Source organism: Rattus norvegicus, chromosome 16 (genome assembly GCF_021556685.1).
Source record: "Rattus norvegicus strain SHRSP/BbbUtx chromosome 16, alternate assembly SHRSP_T2T, whole genome shotgun sequence".
In the NCBI taxonomy this organism is placed as follows: domain Eukaryota; kingdom Metazoa; phylum Chordata; class Mammalia; order Rodentia; family Muridae; genus Rattus; species Rattus norvegicus.
The window spans coordinates 17,997,045-18,017,781 of NC_141549.1; the positions used below are offsets into that span (position 1 = coordinate 17,997,045).

General features: G+C 42.8%; 1 protein-coding gene and 1 long non-coding RNA gene across 10 annotated transcripts; one reads left to right on the plus strand and one right to left on the minus strand.

Moving 5' to 3' along the window:
• Positions 1-2,375: 2,375 nt before the first annotated feature.
• Positions 2,376-14,015, minus strand: Zfp878 (zinc finger protein 878). Its single transcript, NM_001409026.1, is given in 4 exon segments — positions 2,376-4,903; positions 7,645-7,705; positions 8,508-8,634; positions 13,881-14,015. Coding segments are annotated over 4 exon segments (1,767 nt in total). The 5' UTR covers positions 13,884-14,015; the 3' UTR covers positions 2,376-3,327.
• Positions 8,521-18,939, plus strand: LOC134482464 (uncharacterized). Of its 9 annotated transcripts, none has more exons than XR_015640263.1 (4): positions 14,095-14,414; positions 14,758-14,919; positions 17,819-18,071; positions 18,172-18,939. It is a non-coding gene; the product is annotated as an uncharacterized LOC134482464 (long non-coding RNA). The 9 variants fall into 9 exon arrangements; XR_015640264.1 differs by having other exon boundaries at positions 17,972-18,071; positions 18,172-18,674; XR_015640261.1 differs by lacking the exons at positions 14,095-14,414; positions 14,758-14,919 and adding an exon at positions 8,521-8,850 and having other exon boundaries at positions 18,172-18,674.
• The last annotated feature ends 1,798 nt before the right edge of the window (positions 18,940-20,737 follow it).

Here is a 20,737-nt window from a genome sequence, read left to right on the forward strand (position 1 = left end):
CCATCCTAACTTTCCTATCTTATTTTTCCTATCTCTGTGCCTCCCCCGTCAAGTACCTGCCACTCAGCCTTCACTGTCACTGTGCAGATATGGTACAGGGTATCTCACTCCCAGGTAATGAGGAAAATCTAAGCAGCCAGGAACCCTGTGAATGCTTTTATTTCTGCCACTGTAAAAAGCTTACCAACTTGGGATCTCATTTTTCACCATTCAGATTCACCTGAAGGTTCTGACTTTTGTTGTATTTCTGACATTATTTTAGACACAAAAGTATGCCCAGTGAATATCTACTGACTCCCCACAATCAACCTGGTGTCTCACAGCTACAGTCCTTACTTAGCAGAGACCTCACAAGCTCAGGGCTCAGTCTCACCACTGTCCAGGACTCAGGATAAGAAGTTAAGAAAAATTAAGGAGACATAGGATGGATAAAGAGTCCCTTACTCTATGGTCAGGTTGAAGTTTGCCATTTGTTAAAAGTCAAGAAATTTGGCAGAACACAATTTATCATAAAGACTGCTTTCATAGACAACATTTTTATATAGACATTTCAAGACTATTTAAAATATTTTTTATTATTATTATCTATATAATTATTATATAATTATATATATGCTTGTCTTTGAATGCATGCAGCTGCCCACAGAAGCCAGTAGAGGGTGGTGTATTCCAGTATAGAAGGTCGAGTACCATCTAATGTGGGTGCAAGGAATTCAGCTTGGCTACTGTGAGCACTGTGCACTCTTACCATTAAGCCATTTCTCCAGTCCCCAAAGTTAAAATACAAATGATGACGGGATAGAGCCTAACTTTACTATTTTCTCAGATTTAAACCTTTGTAGTGAGAATTCTGGAATTTTGGTTTCTTAAAAATAAAACACATAAGACTATGTCTTTAATTCCAGGTAAGCTTTAAAAACACAAGAATATGGGATGTTTTCATTATAGCCCAGGTGTGGGGACATGGGCTTCTTCACAGCAGCTGTGATCTGCCTCGTGTTCTAACAGAGGCAGTTCTGCCAGGTGCAGACAGCTTCTGCGATTGTGTGACATTTGGGATTGTGTAAATTGGGTTGGTGCTTGTTCAGAGAGGTTGGTTGTGGTTTGTTAGTAGTCAATGCTCAAAGAAAAAAGAAATTAGTAGCGATGGGGGAGGAGTAAAGGGTAGGAAAAAGAAGAACCCACAAAGTAACATAGACTGGCTACAAACAAAAAGAAATTAGATTCAGGGATCTCTTTCTCCTATCCCTTCTATCTAGTGATGGGGGCAAAGCTGGAGGTCGGGGGTGGGGGGTTAAAGGGTGGAAAAAAGAATCCACAAAATAACAAAGGTCAGCTACATTTGCCCTAAGTGATAGACTGCAGGGGGTCTGTCACTTGATTTCCTCAAGGTGGGTAGGGGAACTAGAGGATCTTCGATCTAATAGTACCCAAGAACATTTTTTTGTGTATGTAGTGCAGGACAATCATGTTAGGCTCTTCTACTGTGCTGTGTTGTCATTCCTCTAAGTATTTCTTACATGAAAAAGAATATTGTGGCAGTATGAATGAAAATGGTCCCCATAAGTTGACGTATTTAAAGGCTCGGCTCTGAGTTAGTGAAACTGCTCGGTAAGAGTTACAAACTGCCTTGTTAAGAGTTGTGTCACTGGGGGTGGGCTTGAGATTTCAAGTCCTTGCCATTTCCAGGTGAGCTTTAAGCCAGGCTCTGTGTCTCTTCCTGCTGCCTGTGGATCTGTAGGATGTCATACAAAATAGAACGAGGCCTGTCATTGAACGAGAAGGAAGGATGGGTGGGAGAAAGTTTGATGGAAGAGGAAAATGGAAAGGGACTGGCAGAGGAGGCCACTGAGAGATCATGGAGGCTGATGTTAAGATTCCACTCTTTACAGTTTGTAATGAATGTTCTTAAGGGATGGATGTGTGTCTAGGTGGGAAATTATATCTTATCAATTGGATCAGGGGTTATTATGTTGTGTATTCTTTCATGTTAAGTTTAAGAGATTGTGCAGCGGCTAGAGACACTGAGCCGCCACAGAGTTGGGATGTGTGTTTCTGGCATGATGGCAGCCTGCCTTGGAAACTAGATGGGTAGTGAGATTGTTGCCAGGCTCAGAGACAAGCCATCAGCAGTGTGATATGGGATGGAGCTAGTGAGATGCTTTGCTGACTGAGATGAAGACATCTACCAGATACTTTGGGGCACTGCCGTGCCAGATCTAGTGTGGGGTATACTTCTCCTGCACCACGTCTGCCTGCATGCCACTGTGTTCCCAACCACGTACCAGTACCATCATTGTGATAATGGACTAAACCTCTGAAACTGTAACCAAACTCCAATTAAATCATTGTGTCTCTTCACAGCAATAGAACACTAACCAAGACAACAATCAAACTTTATTAAAAGTATGTTTCTAGGAGGTAGAAAGAATACAAGTCAGAGGATGGGAATAGTGTAAAATTCAGTCTTTTGTTCATTATATGGCTATTATATTCATGAATTCACAGTATTTATGGTTACCTGCATAGGGGTAAGACAGTCAAAATTCTAGCATTGATGGGAGAGGTGATCTCTACCCTTCAACCCTTACTGAGGAGGTATTGACAGCTTGAGGAAGTGGCTATGCTCATGCACACATGTGCAGCAATAGCTGGATTTAATGAGTTGAAGTGAGAAAATGAAGGAATATGTTCATAACTCATTGAATATATGAATGAAATCATTAAGAAGAAAAATAACAAACAAAATTTTCTTTTATTGGATAGACGATATAGCCAGAACTCAAAACTCTTAATCTTTAGTTTTGAGCTTCCCAAGTACTGGAATTATAGGTATATGCCATCTCACACAGGAGAACAGAAACTGGTATGTGTTTTTCATATTTAGTCTTCTGATTTTATGTGCATTGTTGTATGTGGGCCATCTGAAGATTCTATTTTTGGTGTATCAGTTTTAGTCAAGGGTTTTTTTTATCTATACTGTTATTTTGCATTTGTAAATGGATAGAAAACATTTTCTCATGCTAGGGATTACGCATTTTCATGAATTTTGGAAAGTCAAGTGATAATGAAGTGTTTCCACATTCTATATTTAGGATTTCTCTCCAGTGTAAGTTTTTCCATGTTTGTTAAAGAAGCAGAATAAGTGAACATCTCCCTGTATTATATCCAGATTTTCTCCAGTGGGAATCCTTCATGGTATCAAAAAGAACTGTGGTCAATGAAAGCATCCCATAGTGGATACAAACCTTGGGTTTCTTTCCAGTGTCAGCTATGTCATGTATTTTAAAGGAATCAGAGCAACTAAGTTTCCTCACATTTAGTACACTAACAGAGTCTGTTTTCCCTATGAGTCTTTTCATGTTTCTGAACGCTACTGTAACAATCAAAGGTTTTCCCACAACACTTACAAATATAGGGTTTCTCTTCTGAGTGAACTACATCATGCCTTCGAAGGGAACTGGACAAAGTGAAGGCTTTCCCACATTGCTTGCATACAAAAGGTTTCTCGCCACTGTGAGTTCCTTCATGTATGTGCAGGGAAGTGGACCGAGCAAAGGCTTTCCCACACTCCTTACACACATAGGGTTTTTCTCCTGTGTGAATTCTTCTATGTATCTGAAGGTAATTAGAATGAGTGAAGGCTTTCCCACATAGCTTACATGAATAGGGTTTCTCTCCAGTATGAGTTATTTTATGTATTTGCAGGTGGCTAGAACGAGTGAAGGCTTTCCCACACTGCTTACAGATGTAGGGTTTCTCTCCAGTGTGACTTCTTTGATGTATGTGAAGGTAACTGGATTGAGCGAAGGCTTTCCCACACTGCTTACATACATAGGGTTTTTCTCCTGTATGACTCCTTTTATGTATTTGCAGGTGACTAGAACGAGCAAAGGCTTTCCCACACTGCTTACAGATGTAGGGTTTCTCTCCTGTGTGAGTTCTTTTATGTATTCGAAGGTAGCTGGATTGAGTGAATGCCTTCCCACAATGCTTACACACATAGGGCTTCTCTCCCGTGTGACTTCTTTCATGTGCTCGAAGAGTACTGTAGGAAGTATAGGCTTTCCCACAATCCTTACACACAAAGGGTTTCTCTCCCGTGTGACTTCTTTCATGTGCTCGCAGAGTATTGTAGGAAGTATAGGCTTTCTCACAGTGCTTACACACATAGGGCTTCTCTCCCGTGTGACTTCTTTCATGTGCTCGAAGAGTACTGTAGGAGGTATAGGCTTTCCCACAATCCTTACACACAAAGGGTTTCTCTCCTGTGTGACTTCTTTCATGTGCTTGAAGGGTACTGTAGGAAGAATAGGCTTTCCCACAGTGCTTACACACATAGGGTTTCTCTCCTGTGTGATTTCTCTCATGGACTTGAACATTACTCTGTCTCTTAAAACATTTCCCACATTGTTTACATGCATAGTTTCTTTCCCTAGTATGGGTTCTTTTATGATTCTGAAGAGAACTGAGATACTTAAAGGCTTTATCACACTGTTTACAGACATAGGGTTTCTCTTGTGCGTAAAACTGTTCATGCTTCAGAAAGCTTTGGGGGGAACCAAAAGCCACTCCATCGTCTTTATATTTACATGGCTTCTCTCCTTGTTCTTTATACGCATGTGTTTTGCATCTAGTCTGACCTCCAAAGGACACATTCAGAGATGAATGACCAGTGGTGCCTCCTCCACACACATGGCTTCCACAGGTGCCTTCTCCACACACATGGCTTCCACAGGTGCCTTCTCCACACACATGGCTTCCACAGGTGCCTTCTCCACACACATGGCTTCCACAGGGGTTCTTCCCCGTTTTCTGGCTCACAGGATCCGGAATCTCACTGAAGATTTCCTCCCATTGACTATCTTCTTCATACTCACAGAGCTTCTCTACCACTTGATATCTGTAACAAAAGCACAGAACATTACAAAGTGATTTTACATTTACTTAAAGGTGAAAACTTACTCTTACATTATCAGGAAAAGTGTAAGCTTTACATCCTAAATAAACTATACAAAATGGAGTGAAGGTTCAGTAAGACAGCTTAATTACCATTAGTCAAAGCAGTGATAATCATGTAGGGTTTCTCTGTATTTTCCCCAAAGTTAAGAATTTTGCAAACATTGAAAAATCTGTGCTACAGCCAGACAGTGGTGGTGCAATGCCTTTAATCCCAGCACTGCAGGGGTAGGGACAGAGGGAGGGGGAGGGAGGGGCATTTCTAAGTGAGATTCAAGCTTCTTTGCTTAGGCCTTCCTTCTTGTGTAGCTTCCTTGGGTCTCTGGAGTGTAACATGGGTATCCTGTATTTTATGGTTAATATCGACTTATAAGTGAGTACATACCATGCATGTCCTTTTGGGACTGGGTTACCTCACTCAGGCAGGGGCGAGTAGATTTCTAAGGCCAGCCTGGTCTATAGTGTGAGTTCTAGGACAGCCAGGGCCACACAGAGAAACCCTGTCCCAAAACAAAACAAAAACCACCACCACCAAACAAAAAACCTTGTACAACTACTTTGGAAATCAATTTGGCAGTTTCTTAGAAAACTGAGAATAGTTCTACCTCAAGATCCAGCTACACCCTCCTAGGCATATGCCTAAGAGATGCTCCACCATCCCACAAAGACACTTGCTTAACTATGTTCACAGCAGCTTCATTTGTAACAGCCGGAAACCGGAAACAACCCAGATGTCTCAACTCAAGCATGGATAAAGAAAATGTAGTCTGTCTACATAATGGAATACTATTAAAAACAGCTATTAAAAATATAGACATCATGCATTTTGCAGGCAAATGGATGGAACTTGAGAATACCGTCCTGAGTGAGGTAACCCAGTCCCCAAAGGACATGCATGGTATATACTCAGCTATAAAATACAGATACCATGTGATACCATGTACTCCACAGACCCAAAGAAGCTAAACAAGAAGGAAGGTCCAAGCAAGAAAGCTTGAATCTCACTTAGAAGGGGAAAATAGTCATAAGAGGCAGGCAGACAGAAGGAGGGAACTGGGAGGGAGGTGGTATGGGGAGGATCAAGTATGGGGAAGGATAGAGAAATGACTGGATGGCCATAAAAATGAATGAAAATCTGCAACTGACTGGGGTGAGGAGGTGGGGCGCATCCCCAGGATGAGACAGAGACCTGGGATAAGGGAAGCGCCCAAGACTCAATGGGGGTGAACTTAGCTGTGATTCACTACATCAAGGGTATGGAACCTGAAGAGGCCACATCTGTAGCCAGGCAGGAACCCCAGGGGAGTGAAAGACACCAACCCACACACATCTTAACCCAAAATGTATTCTGGCTACAAGAAATGCAGGCACTGAGGATGGAGCAGAGACTACGGGAATGGCCAACTAATAACCAGCCCAACCTGAGACCCATCCCACGGGCAAGCACCAATCCCTAACACTATTTTTTTTTAAATATTTTATTTATTATATATTATGATTACACTGTCACTATCTTCAGACACACCAGAAGAGGGTATCAGATCTCATTTCAGATGGTTGTGAGCCACCATGTGGTTGCTGGGATTTGAACTCAGGACCTCGGGAAGAGCAGTCGGTGCTCTTAACCACTGAGCCATCTCTCCAGCCCATCCCTAACACTATTAATGACACTCTGTTATGCTTTCAGACAGGAGAAAGTTGTATTCTGAGAGGCTCTACCCAGAGCTGACGTGGACAGATATAGACACCCACAGCCAAACAGTGGCTGGAACTTAGGGACTTATGGAAGAATAGGAGGAAGGATTGCATGGCCCTGAAGGGGATAGGAACTCCACAGGAAGAACAATAGAGTCAATTAACCTGGACACGTGGGGCTCTCAGAGACTGAACCACCAACCAAAAACCATACACGGACCAGACCTAGGCTGCTCTGCACATATGCAGCAGATTTGCCTCTTGGTCTTCTTGTGGGTCCTGAACAACTAGAACGTGGGCTCTCCCAAAAGCTGTTGCCTGACTCTGGGATATGTTCTTCTAGCTGGGCTGCCTTGTCTGGCCTCAGTGCAGTGGGAGAGGAAGCACCTAGCCTCACAGAAACTTGAGGTGCCAGGGTGTAGGGATGGCGAGGGACATCTGCTCAGAGGAGGAGAGAAGAGGACGGGGGAAGGATTGTAGGAGGGGGTGACTGGAAGGGCTCAGTGAGCAGATGTAAAGTGATTAAGTAAAAAAAAAAAAAAATTAAATTAAACAAATAAACACCTCCCAAAAAAAGAAAGAAAATCTGTTACATTTAAATATAGCTTAAGCATTCCCATCCAAAACAAAGGGCAAATATGTTAAATCTTTAAGGCTTAGAATGTATACAAGAGGTGAGATCTAAATGCAAACATACCTTGCATCCAATACTTGGACGTAATGTCATACAATCGCTTTAATAATTTTGGGTATGAGATGAAGTTTGTATAACATTAAAACATCAGAAAGTATCATTTATGGTATCATGTTTATACTTAAATTCATATTTAAAAGTTTGAATTACAGATGCTCAGTCAGTAGATATATTTAAGATATTTTGAAAGTAAATCACTTTGAAGCTTGGCTTACTTTGTTTTGTTTGTTTGAAATATTTTTTTGCAATTCCAAGTTTCCTGAGAAGTATTACTTTTTCTTACGAGTGCAAATTACCTTCGATTTCCCCCAGGACTTTTGTATGCATTTTCAGAGTTCTGTTCTCCCAATTTCTGTCCTAAAAGCAGACCCAGAAAACCCATTATGAATTATTATGCAAAATATGACTCAAGCTCCTGTTACATTGTGACCACACCAAGTTGATTTATATAAATCCATTTTCATATCCCAGGCCATAGAACAGCATTGATGGGCACTGTGCATTGTTCTCGGAATGAAGAAATTATATATAAAGTGGAAATTTGTAGTTTCTTTGGAGAATTGGGATAAATCGCTGTTTCGCTAGGGCAGAGAGGTGAAAGAATGTTTTGCTGAAGGGGACACAGGTGAAAGGATGTTTTGCTATAGCAAACACACGAAAGGACGCATGGTGTGTAAAAGGAATATAAATATGACGCCACAGGCTGTGGGAGGTCGCGCACTGGTTTACTTTGCTCCTCTTCACTGCTCTTAACTGCTGGCTGCATGTGCTTGTTTGCCTTACATGGCGTTGCTGGGCTTTGCTTATGGTGACTTCATAGAGAGAAACTCACCAAAGAACTCATGAGGTTCACGCGGCTTCTTGCCGCTTCTGTGAACTCGGGCTGACTGGTGAGCCTCACAGTTTCTTCTGGATTGAACTGCCCTTGCTGACTCATGCGTGTGTCCGCCAAGTGCTTGATGTGTGCTAGTGGACTTGACTGAGAACAATGAAGATTAGCAATGTCCCCCAAAACTATTTCTAAACCGACCTACTTCCCCCCATATCCTAATAACCCTTCTTTTCTACTATCTCTGGTAGGTGGTGGGCTAGAGGGGAGGTTGAACCTTTATTAAAGTACGCTGTAAAAAATATATGCCTACAGTTTTATCCCCCTTACCTATATCATGCAGGTTCCTGATGGTTTCTCTCATCACAGCTCTGTAAAGATTTTCCTGTGAAGGATTCAGCAAAGTCCACTCCTCCAGGGTGAAGTTCACAGCCACATCCTCAAAGGTCACTGATTCCTAAACAAACCACATATGTTTTCAGGAGCAAGGTGAAACTGGCAGCACTCGGGACCCATCCTCAGTTCATAGGAAATGCTCATGGTGCTGGGAACGCCTGACATTTATTCTGTGAGTTGACCGTTATGTTACGCTCACTATCAAACAACTTTTCTGGCGCTAGATTTGAGCCCTGTGCTGAGGAACTAACAGAACAGTGACATCTAATGACTTGTGGTAAGTTGCTGGGCATCCCTAAGGTGTCATTGCACGTGCCGTCTCTTTTCCTTGTGTCTAGATGACGGGCCTCGTCACTGTAACTGCCAAGAGGAGCCTGATTTTCAAAACACTTCTTGTAGTTGTTTTACAGCATCTGCTCTGAATGTTGGTACTTGTTCTAGATGCTGGGACATGTCTTTAATGAGCTCATTCTACAGACTTCACACCAGTTGAAACAACATGTTCCCTGAGAAATATACATTTCCTGTGATTACACTAAAAAGTAACATTTGGAAGTGTGAATATAATATCTAGTAGTTCAAAATGGAGTAAGTGATACATAAGATTAAAGGAAGTGTTCTATAGCACAATAGTGTAATTATCATTAAAAACAATTTAATGCATATTTCAAAACACAGCAGGGACGAATTTGGCTTTCTGACACATTGGATGCTGTGTCTCTCTCTCTCTCTCTCTCTCACACACACACACACACACACACACACACACACACACACACACAGCAGACTGATGGTAGAACTTGACAAAATGTTAAACTGTGCAGGTCCACAGCAAACCGACGTCTAATTGGATGCTGTTATTACGGTCATCTGTATTTCATGTTAGTAATCACCTCACTGTAATTAAATGAAAACAATAAAATGCTAAGCTTTGAAAAGTCAGTCAAGTCTTTAGGACACAACAGAGAGTTTTCTTATAATAAAAAACAAGTTGTGTTAGTGCACGTCTTTGATCCCAGAAGGTGGGAGGCGGAGGCAGGCTGACTGTGTGAGTTCAAGGTCATGGCTTGATCTACATAGGAAATTTCAAACTAGTCTAGGCTTTGTGGTGATCTCTCTCCTGGAGAGAGCAAGGCAGCAGGGCGAGGGTGGGGACGAATGAATCATGGAAAGCAGGGACCTGTAGGATGGCCACAGAGCTGGAGGGGCTGGCCTGTGGCTTCAGGAGCTGCCACTCTGGCCTGACTGCAGTTCTGGCCAGCTAGTGTGATCTCTCCCAGATATAGTTTCCACACTCAAGAGAGGAAAGGGACCCAGGATTCAGGCTACGATGTATCTTTGGCAGATTATGCTCAGATTTGGCAGTCATGAAGTCTGCATGGGTCAAGAAAGCTGTGGCCAGGGCTGGAGAGATGGCTCAGAGGTTAAGAGCACTTGCTGCTCTTCCAGAGGTCCTAAGAACAAGTCCCAGGAACTACATGGATATTCAGAACTATCTATTATGAGATCCGTTGCCCTCTTCTGGCATGCAGGATATGTGTGTGTGTGTGTGTGTGTGTGTGTGTGTGTGTGTGTGTGTGTGTGTGTGTGTGTGTATGTATGTGTAAATCTGTGGACAATCCTGTTCAGCAGGAAATAAAATCTTTGTGACTTAGAAGTCTCTCAGGTTCCTGCAGAAGAAGATCTTGTGATGAGATAGAAAGAAACGTCTTGGGGTTGGGGATTTAGCTCAGTGGTAGAGCGCTTGCCTAGCAAGCGCAAGGCCCTGAGTTCGGTCCCCAGCTCCGAAAAAAAGAAAAAAGGAAAAAAAAAAAAGAAAGAAAGAAAGAAACGTCTCCAGAAAAAACAAATGCAAGAGATACAAAGAGGACTTGGGGCAGTGCTAAAAAGAATATCCATGGGTATCTGGCTATTGCTACCCTCCGATATTCATCATGTCCCTTTAAGATACTAGTTATTTTAAGAGGCCAGATCCCACAGCCTAAAGACATCAGGCCACCCTCATGTTTTCCCTCTGGGACAGTGTGAAGAAGCTGTCTGTGCTATGGTTTTCATAGTCTCTCTAATTTATGGCCCTAATCATTACCTGACCATTCCATATTCTTTGCTAGTAGGCTATCAAACTGAATCACATGGTGTAGGGGTTACTGCTAGACCAACAGGATAGAAAAGCCATCGTTTTCGTTATTAAGGGGCTTTCTCTGAAGGCCTCTTTTCTGCCCTACCCCATCCCCAACACAATGTACTTTGTTCCCTTCTAAGACTCTCCCCGATGAAGGCCCACTCCTGGTCTGAGGCCTTTTATCCTAATAGAACTCATCCCTAGAGGGTAAATAAGTGATATTCTCTATCTGCTGCTTCCCTTTCTGGACTCAACCCTGAAGACTATGTGACGTCTTCCTTGATAGGTAGGATTGCTGGGGATGTCTGTCCCTTGAAGTCCTGAAGGCACTATATGCAGGATGCTTCTCTGCCACAGACCATACCTGTGCCCAGAATCGATGCATGAGTCTCAGTGTTTCCAGGTGTGTGGGGTCCAGTATCTGTACTGTAGTATGTGTGATTTCCTGTTTGAATCTCTGAGAATACAGTCATCCTAGAAGGCACCCAGCATACTAAAGAATTCCAATGTTTGTCTGAGAAGATGGCTTAGAAGTTAAGTACCTGTCAGTTTAGATCCTCTGAGACCAGTAAATGCTGGGTAGGTATAATGGCCTGCTTGAAATAATAGCCTTGGAAATTGGAGACACAAGGTCTCTGGAGCTAGGTAGTTAGGTAGCACCATTACCCATTTCAGTGAGCCCTGGCTTTAAGACCCTACTTTAATGAATGGTGTGTAAAAGTGATTTAGGATGATTCCTAACACTAACCCTGGGCTTTCTCATGCTCGTGTACACTTGCATACATGAGAAATAGAAAAAGAAAAGGAAGTGACTTTGATTCTAAATGTTTACTTTTCTGGTACATAAATTATTGAGAAGGGACAGGGATCAATGTGGGAATTTAGTAAATTAAAGAGCAAGTGTATGGACAGTCACCCAAAGCAGAGCAGGACTGTTGTCTACTGCAGATTACCACCCTGATATCCTCCCCTTTGTCATAGGAATGCTATTTATTCTGTTTATTACTGAGGTAAGGACAGGCAGCATCAGGACAGATTGTTGTATCAACATTTCCCTGTCCTGGGTGGTTACAGCCCACAGGGTGAACAGCTACGTAAGCCATCCTGCACTCAGCTCCCAGCGTTCAACCCTTAGTCTCTCCTTTTCAGAAGCAATCTCACTATGTAGTCTTGGCCTGGAACTCTCCATAGACAGAGCAAGTCTGCATATGACAGAGATCTGCCTGTTTCTGCCTGCAGAGCTGGGACTAAAACAGCTTATGCTACTCTTTGACTGGCAGCATCCAGGATTTCCAATTTCCCTATGCACATAACCACTGTTTCCTATCCCTCGGGGAAGTTCTTATTCTAGTCTGTTTGTAAGGGGATGCTCGGTTTTACACGTGATTAGTAATACACATCAGGTTTGGGTTCCTGTGGTGCCCATTATAGGAGGTAGAAAGATTGAATCAAAGGGGGAGGGAGGGAACTCCATGATTTATACTGTATTTGAAAGGAGGAAAAAAAGTAGTTAAATGTCTTGAAAGATATCATAATTAATGGGGTCAAAGACAAAGTAGAAGGAAAATATCTGCAATTCAAGAAATCAAGAAGGATGAGTGTGCTGAGTGTAAACTAAACCATCACATCAGTAAAGATGGAAAAATTACTAAAGCATTTAAACCACATGTAAAGAAAGACATAGCCACTTGATAATAGTCAAATAAATACCATGTGGATCCCATTGTATACCATGAGGACAAAGTTCAGTCAAACAATATTAAGCAACGACCACAGAGAAGTTACTCAGGAATAAAATTTGACATAGAGCTGGGCCTATAGCTCTGTTGCTTTGTGGTAGATCTTTGTCATAGCATGCATGAGGCCCTGGGTTTAAATTCCAGTGCTGCAAAAACCAGGGGGTAGCGATGTGTTCATATAATCCCAGCATTTGGAAGGTGAACATAAGACTACCAGAATTTTTTTTTTTTTTTTTTTTTGGTTCTTTTTTTCGGAGCTGGGGACCGAACCCAGGGCCTTGTGCTTCCTAGGTAAGTGCTCTACCACTGAGCTAAATCCCCAGCCCCTACCAGAAATTTAAAGTCAAGCTTGGCTATAAACTAAGTTTATTAACAGCCTAGGATATGTAAGGTCTAGATGGAAGAAAGAAAGAAAGAAAGAAAGAAAGAAAGAAAGGAAGAAAGAAAGAGAGAGAAAGAAAGGAAGGAAGAAAGAAAGGAAGAAAGGAAGAAAGAAAGAAAGAACAGAAAAAAAGAAAGAACAGAAAAAAGAAAGAAAGAAAAAATCGATACGTTTGCAATTCATTGTGATTTGAACTTGACCACGACTTAAAAGTCCAATCATTTGTTACTGGAAAAAGGAACAGAAGTGAGAGCAGTATTTAACCCAAGAGTAAGATAAACATTTAAACCCTCAAGTACCATATGCACAGAGATGACAAAAATTGAAAAGTTCTTGCCTCAGATCTTAAGTCAGAAGGGATAAAGATAGTCATGTCATACTCGATAAAGGAATAATCTACCAAGAGGATATTTCAATCCTAAACGTGAGAGCCGCCGACAAAGACTTATATGTACCATAGAAATCAACTATGACTGCCCCTTGAGAAGCCCACTCACACCTGGGTATGCCTCAGTTTTCCCAGGATCACTTCCATTAATCTCTGAGCTTAAAATCTAAATTAAACATGCCTCTTGGGTCTGGTGGGAGATGACTCCCTGGGAAAGAGTGCTCGTTGAGCAAGGATAAGAATCCAAGTTCAAATAAATTAAAAAAAAAAAAAAACACCCAAGTAAAAGCCAGACATGGTTTCAGAGCCGGGAGGATCGTTGGAGCTTGCTAGCAGGGAGCCTAGCCACAGGTTCAGCAAGAAACCCGGTCTCAGGAATAAAGTGGGCCGTGACAAAGCAGGACAAGGGGTGACCTCCCCTGGCGTCCGTGCATGGCGGGGCGTGAAGTCTCGCTCTCAAGAACTGTCTCCTAAACCTCCAGCTCTGCTCCATATCCTCCAGCTTTCGTCTGACTTTTCGTAAGGGGAAAAGCAGCTCTTCTGGAGCCGCAGGCGACAGTGCGCAGCCGCCCTTCAGTCCCCGAGGCAGCGCTGCCGGGAGCCCCGGCGCGGCACCAGGATCCCGCCGCCTGGGACCAAGGGCGCCTCGCACAGCCCCGCCACTCGCCTGGCTCACCATGTCTGTGCCTCGGGCTGCCGCGGCTCCACAGAGGCTCCGGAACAGACGCTCACACGGCCGCGGAGACTCTGCAACTTGGACTTCCTCAGCTGAGGAGTCGCCAGCAAGAAAGATGGCGGGTGAGGAACTTCCGCACCGCCCGCCGGCGCTCTTGATTGGGCAGCTCACACACCGGCAGTTTCCTGCGGACCTCACGACCGTTCCTAAGATCAGACTTCATACAGCCAAGGGAACTAAACTGTCCCAGACTCCCACAGTTGGTTGCTGAAAACCGCAAGGAAAAGAGATGGTGGACAAGGAGCTGCCTCTTGGCGCCCTGAGCTAGTTGGTACCCGCCGCTCCTTTAGTCCTCATTGCTGGTGCCCACAGTTCCAGTCTGAGGCCTGAGTGAGTGACAGAATACCTTTATACTTCCTCCTCTTACTGACACAACCACTCCCTCTCCTGTCAACAACACTAATGAGATTCATTGGGACTCACAAAGACATGAAAGACGAAAGGAGAATTCGAGAGGAGCAAGAGAGGGCAAAGGTCTGTATGTGTTTGAATATTAACAAGTTACATTATGTACATGAATGAAAATGTTATAATGAAACAGTCCGTGAAAACATTAAAAACTATGCGTTCCAGCAGTTAAGAAAAAGCCTCAGCGGCTCTCTACAAAGGAAATTCTTTTTAGGAACGAGGTTTATTATAAAGGGCCTCAAGCCATGATCAGCCCTGTAGGTGGAAGGGACACCATTAGACGGAAACAGTACAATTTTGCAGATCTAAACAATAGGGTCTTCAAAGAAAGGTCAGGTGTCCCAGACTACTCCCCAGAACAAATGAAAAAGTCTGTTTTTTTTTTTTTTTTTTTTAAATAACCTTTTAGAAGGCGGGATCTTTCACATCACGTGATTTGGTTCAACATAGTATACTTGAAGGGGAGCAAGAAGGAGCCAGGTACTATAGAGAACTGTCCCGGCACAGCGCACTGCTTAACTCTGTCCAAGAGAGAGCTGCATAAATTATGAGATTGGGCCTAAAGGAGCAGGTGGGTAAAAGCCAGCCACTTGGCCCCATTTTGAGGGGTGTTAGTTCTCACAGAAACCCGGGACAAATGGCTGAGGTGCCTATTAACAGATCCAAGCAGGGGTTGGGGATTTAGCTCAGTGGTAGAGCGCTTGCCCAGCAAACGCAAGGCCCTGGGTTCGGTTCCCAGGTTCGAAAAAAAGAAAAAGAAAAAAAAAAAAAAACAAAAACAGATCCAAGTAGACACTGGTCACCTCTCCCAGCACTTGTCACCTTACTCCCTACCTTAAACCTCTGCTGGCCTGGGGCTGGGCTTCCTTTCCCCCAGCCTCTCATCCTGTTATCTTTTAGCTCCTGGATATCTCTCTCTATCTCCTTTTTTCTTTTTTTTTCGGAGCTGGGGACCGAACCCAGGGCCTTGAAGCGCTCTACCACTGAGCTAAGTCCCCAACCCCTCCTGGATGTCTCTTAATCCTCTTTCCCCATTCTTTCTTCTCTTGCTCTCAGCAGCCTCACCTCTCAGGGTCGTCTGCTAGCCATGTTCATTCTGGACTCTTCTAGATTCCTTTGGCTATATTTTTCTCCTATCTACAATAAACCTTCTCAACCATACCCAACGGCCTTCATGTCAAACATTTTCATTCAGGGAGTAGCCATTTCAGAACTTGCTCTTGACTTTCCAGGGTGAGCATTTCACTTCTTCCTGTATGGTAGACCCTTTCTGCCTCTGTAACTGACTGCACAGAAATGAAGATATTTAACAGAGACATGTCTTGCAATCTACCAGACTAATGAAATGATGAACCTCAAGAAATAGGAATTTCCCCAAGAATCTTAAATTTGGAGAACAAAAAGGTGCCAGCCAGAAGGAGATTTAGGACTCATAAGTCTACTTTTCAGGACTAGGTCAATGGTAGGTAGGACTAAGCTAGACCTGAGACTGCCTAGTTGTCATAGGTAGCTTCAGTTGTCAATTGGACACATGTGAGGAGAGGAAACCTCAACTGAGCAGTGGCTGCCACCCGACAGTGGGCACGTCATGTCTGCATTATTTTCTTGTTCATGTATGTAGGAGGGCCTGGTCCACTGTGGGCAGCACCATCCCTAGGCAGCTTTCCCATCTTTAGAATCCAGAATTAAAACATTTTTTCCTTTGTGTGTGCTGTGTGCTTATATGCACACTTGTGGGTGCACAGAAGCCAGAGGAGGACATCAGGTGTCATTTTCCTTCTCCGTCTTATTCTCCTGAGAAAGGGTATCCCTGAATTTAGAGTGGGGGCGGACAGGAAGCCTCGCCATCTTCTGAGTCTGGCCCTCTCTGCTGACATCACCAGTGTTTGTGTCTGAGCTCAGCTTTTTATGTAGGTGCTGGGGACCACACTCAAGCTTCATACACGTAAGCACTCGATTTCTCTGTGCCCCCTCCCCCAGGCAAGAGGATTTCCATACACAAACTGGATCACATTTAGGCAAAGGGATAATATGAACTGGCTGATATTAAAAGATGACTAATACCACATTTGTTAAACAGCATAAAGGATTTATCATCTACTTGTGTTTATGTGTGCCAGTGCCAAGAACACCAACTGACATTAGGCCAACAGTGAAAGCTTTCTTTACATAGTGAGTTTCCACTAAGATTGACACACGCCTCAGCTTCTGTATGGTGTCACCCGCTAATACCTACTTTCCTTTATAGCTCCCAGTGGGTGCTTCAACCTTGGTTCACCAACTCTCTTGCCTCAAAATTAGAAGGAGTCATATTTGCAAATAGTATGTTCTTACATCTACATTATGATAAGAGCAGCTACATGATGTGGGCTTGCTTCTATGTTGCTAATTTACAAGTCAAGCCAGAGATGTTTGGAAGTTACTTCTGTGCAGTGAGACCTTTACTGCACTACACAGCCATGCAGACCCCTTCTTAGAGTTCTATTCTGGCAATTTACCTAGAGACACAACATCAACGGATGATTATTAGCCTAGCTCTTAGCTCAGGGAGAGACATGGTGCCAAGGGACTGACTGAGGCAAAGAGTAGGGCAGAAGGACATCCTCCCCTGCCCTCTAAAGGAACACAGGCACACACATCTATGCACTTACCACATCCACCATGCTTACACATGCCACACATACACAAAATAATAAAGTAAAGGAAAATTATACTCCTGATGAACAAATCAGATATGGTATGTAGATAGATTCACTCCTGCAATCCGTTACATTTGATGTGGCCGAAGGCTTGGTACTGGTGATCACTGACCCAGGGTACACTTAAACCAGTGGGATAAATCTTTTGATAAGAGAAGGGAAAATTATGATTAAAAAGCTGTAACATAGGGGTTGGGGATTTAGCTCAGTGGTAGAGCGCTTGCCTAGCAAGCGCAAGGCCCTGGGTTCGGTCCCCAGCTCCGAAAAAAAGAAAAAAGAAAAGAAAAAAAAAGCTGTAACATAAATATGATAAAATTTACATGGGAATAGAGCATTAATTAGTAGGATCCCACTACATAAGGAATTTTCACCAGAATTTGGCAATAATTCTGACAAAATGAAAATTTTGAAAAATTGTGAAGTTGATCTCTTTATGTTATCTTGCAGATATGTTCTATACATATATAAATTATTATATAAAATATTATAAATAAAGTAAAATATTTTTAAACTATAAAATACTTGAAGACAATAGTAAAAGCCAAAAATAGAACTCTTAGCGGTGCTATAGACCAGAGTGGCTATGCCTCATCTATACTTCCCAGGGTGACCCTCATGTTGCTACTCTGATGCCCAAAGGTGTGCAGTGATTTGAGGAATATTGATGCAGGAGTTAATCTAAAGCTAAGAGCCATGTGACTAACCAGGCAGTTTCGGAAGAAACAGGAAATAAAGTTGGTCTAAGTCCATTCTAAGTTTAGGCTTTTACAGGAAACTCCATATATGTGCAGTGCCATCATGGCCCAGTTCCTACAGGTTCAGCGGGTCTGCAGGAAGAAGCTGCGGCTGGTTGGGATCACAGCTCTGCTTTTGGCTTCCAAATGCCATTTTCTCTGAGTATTGAAGAGTTTGTTTACATGACAGACAATGCTTACACTGGTTCCCAAATCTGAGAAATGGAGGCTCTGATTTCGAAAGAGTTGAATTTGGAATTGGGCTGGCCTTGGCCACTCTACTTCTTAAGGTGAGCCTCAAACGCGCGGGGAGGTCAATGTTGAACAACACGCTTTAGCCAAGCATCTGATGGAGCTGACACTCATCAACTATGACATCCCTTTCCTCAGGCTTCAGCTTCCTGCCTGTCTCGGATGGTGCTGGGCCAAGGGAAATGGAATTTAAAGCAGCAGTATTACACAGGATACATGGAGAGTGAAAGACTGGAAGTCATGCAGCACATGGTCAAGAACATTGTGAGAGTCAATGAAAGCCTCACCGACTTCCTCAGTCAAGTGTGTCAGCAGCAGACTCCTGAAGATGAGGACCCCTCACTTGAACTCCAAAACCATCAAAGACCTGGCTTCCCCTCTGATGGGCAGGCCCTGGGCAGTGGGGCTTCTATCCTGCATCTCTTAGATTTTGGACATACTTAATCTAGTTTACATCACAAAACCTCTTCTTGGATTAATCCTCTGTGTATTTGGGGAAAAAATAAAGTTATTGATTTTCTTGGGTTAAAAAAAAGTGAAAAATAGGGGTTGGGGATTTAGCTCAGTGGTAGAGCGCTTGCCTAGGAAGTGCAAGGCCCTGAAAAAAAAAAGTGCAAAATAATTAAACCCACTTTAAGTCATTTGTTCTGAATTCATGATCCATGACAAGAGCCCAATTAAACCTTTTTATAGGTCCATTAGATGCAATTATTTTAAAAATGCATAAAAATTAAGACTGTTCACATACTAGGAAGACATTCAATCCAATGTTTAAATTAAAAGCCGGAAAAGTTACTAACTGACTTTACTATAGGTTAACCACATGCAACTATTTAAGTAAAGCTTATTAAATAATTTCACTAAAACATTTATTTTCAGTAATAAAATAAAGAGCACACTGAATTATTCAGACCTACTCATGAGTGTGGCGCCGACAAACCCTCCTGTAGACAGAGCAATCTCTGAAGCATTCCACACATTATTTTACACCAGGCTCTTCACATTAGTTGTGTTAACAGAATCCTACTGCATCAGGCTTTGACACTGTAGGCTACAATTCTACCTACATTTAGATGGTTTTGACTGTGTCCATTGACATTCTGGCCAACTGAAGACTTACAGGTTTCTTCTAATCAAGGTTCTTGATGTGCTGTGTTCTTTTATGTGTGTGATGTGCATGGCCGTGAGGATGAGTGTTCATGTGTGGGTACGCATTGTACTTGCACATAGAGGCCGGAGGGTGATGGATGACAAGAGTCTAGTAGGAAAATCCAGTCTATTGCCTTTTGTGTGTTTCTATGGCAGGGACTATACAAACTGAGCCATCTTCTCATCCCCATAGTGGTTTCTCAGAGCTGAACTGAAACAGGTAGGGATAATCCCACATGCTTTACCTTGATACAAGTTAAATTCATTATGCCCTCACGTTTGCTAGAAAGATCTGGAGCTTTCCTTTAGTCTATATTTAGAGATAATTACCATTGTGTCTCCATGTTTTATTTTAAAGGAACTAGAACGTGCTAAGGCTTATTCGCATAGCTTACAACTATGGTGGGTTTTTTTTTTTTTTGAGTTTATGAAATTAAAACTTAGTCAAAGGGGAGAAGGTCTTTCAATGTACCTTACACACAGTGCACCCCTTCATGGTGTCTAAGAGAACCGTGAGTACTGTAGGATCTTCCACATTGTTTACATACATATGATTTCTCTCCAGTGTGAATTCTTTTTTTAAGAATTCTTTATTTATTTATTTATTATGTATACAGTGTTCTCTCTATATATGCCTGCAGGCCAGAAGAGGGCACCAGATCTCATTACAGATTGTTATGAGCTGTCATGTGGTTGCTGGGAATTGAACTCAGGACCTCTGGAAGAGCAGTCAGTGCTCTTAACCACTGAGCCATCTCTCCAGCCCTCCAGTGTGAATTCCATCATGGCATCATAGGGAACTATGATCAGTGAAGGCTTTTGCACAGAATTTACATGCATATGGTTTCTCTCCTCTGTGGATTCTTTCATGGCGGTGAAGAGAACTATGATAAGTGAAGGCTGTCCCACACAGCTTACATACACAGGGTTTCTCTGCACTGTGAATATTTTCATGGCAACGAAGAGAACTGTGGTACTAAAGGCTTTCTCACACTGTTTGCATGCATAGGGTTCCTCCCCTGTGTGAGGAAACTATGAAATGTGAAGGCTTTCCCACACACCCTGCATAGACAAGGTTTCCATTCACTATGGATTCGCTCATGTTTTTTCAGTGCGCTGCTCAACACAAAGACTTTCCTACACTGCTTACAGCCATGGGCCTTCTCGCCCCTGTGAATCTGTTCATGGTATCGAAGAGCATTGTGATGCATGAAGGCTTTCCCACACTGCTTACATGCATAGGGCTTCTCTCCACTATGAATCCTTTCACGACACTGAAGAGAACTGTAATCAATGAAAGCTTTCCCGCATACCTTGTATTCACAGGGTTTCACTCTAGTATGAATTCGTTCATGTCTTTGCAAGGCACTAGAACAAGCGCATGTCTTCCCACATTGCTTGTATATATAGGGTTTCTCTAAACTATGAATCTTTTCATGGCACTGAAGGGAACTGTGCTCACTAAGGGCTATCCCACATTCATTACATATGTATTTCATTCTATTGAGGTTTGTTCATGACTCTCAACCTTCCTCAAAGAACGAAAGACTTTCAG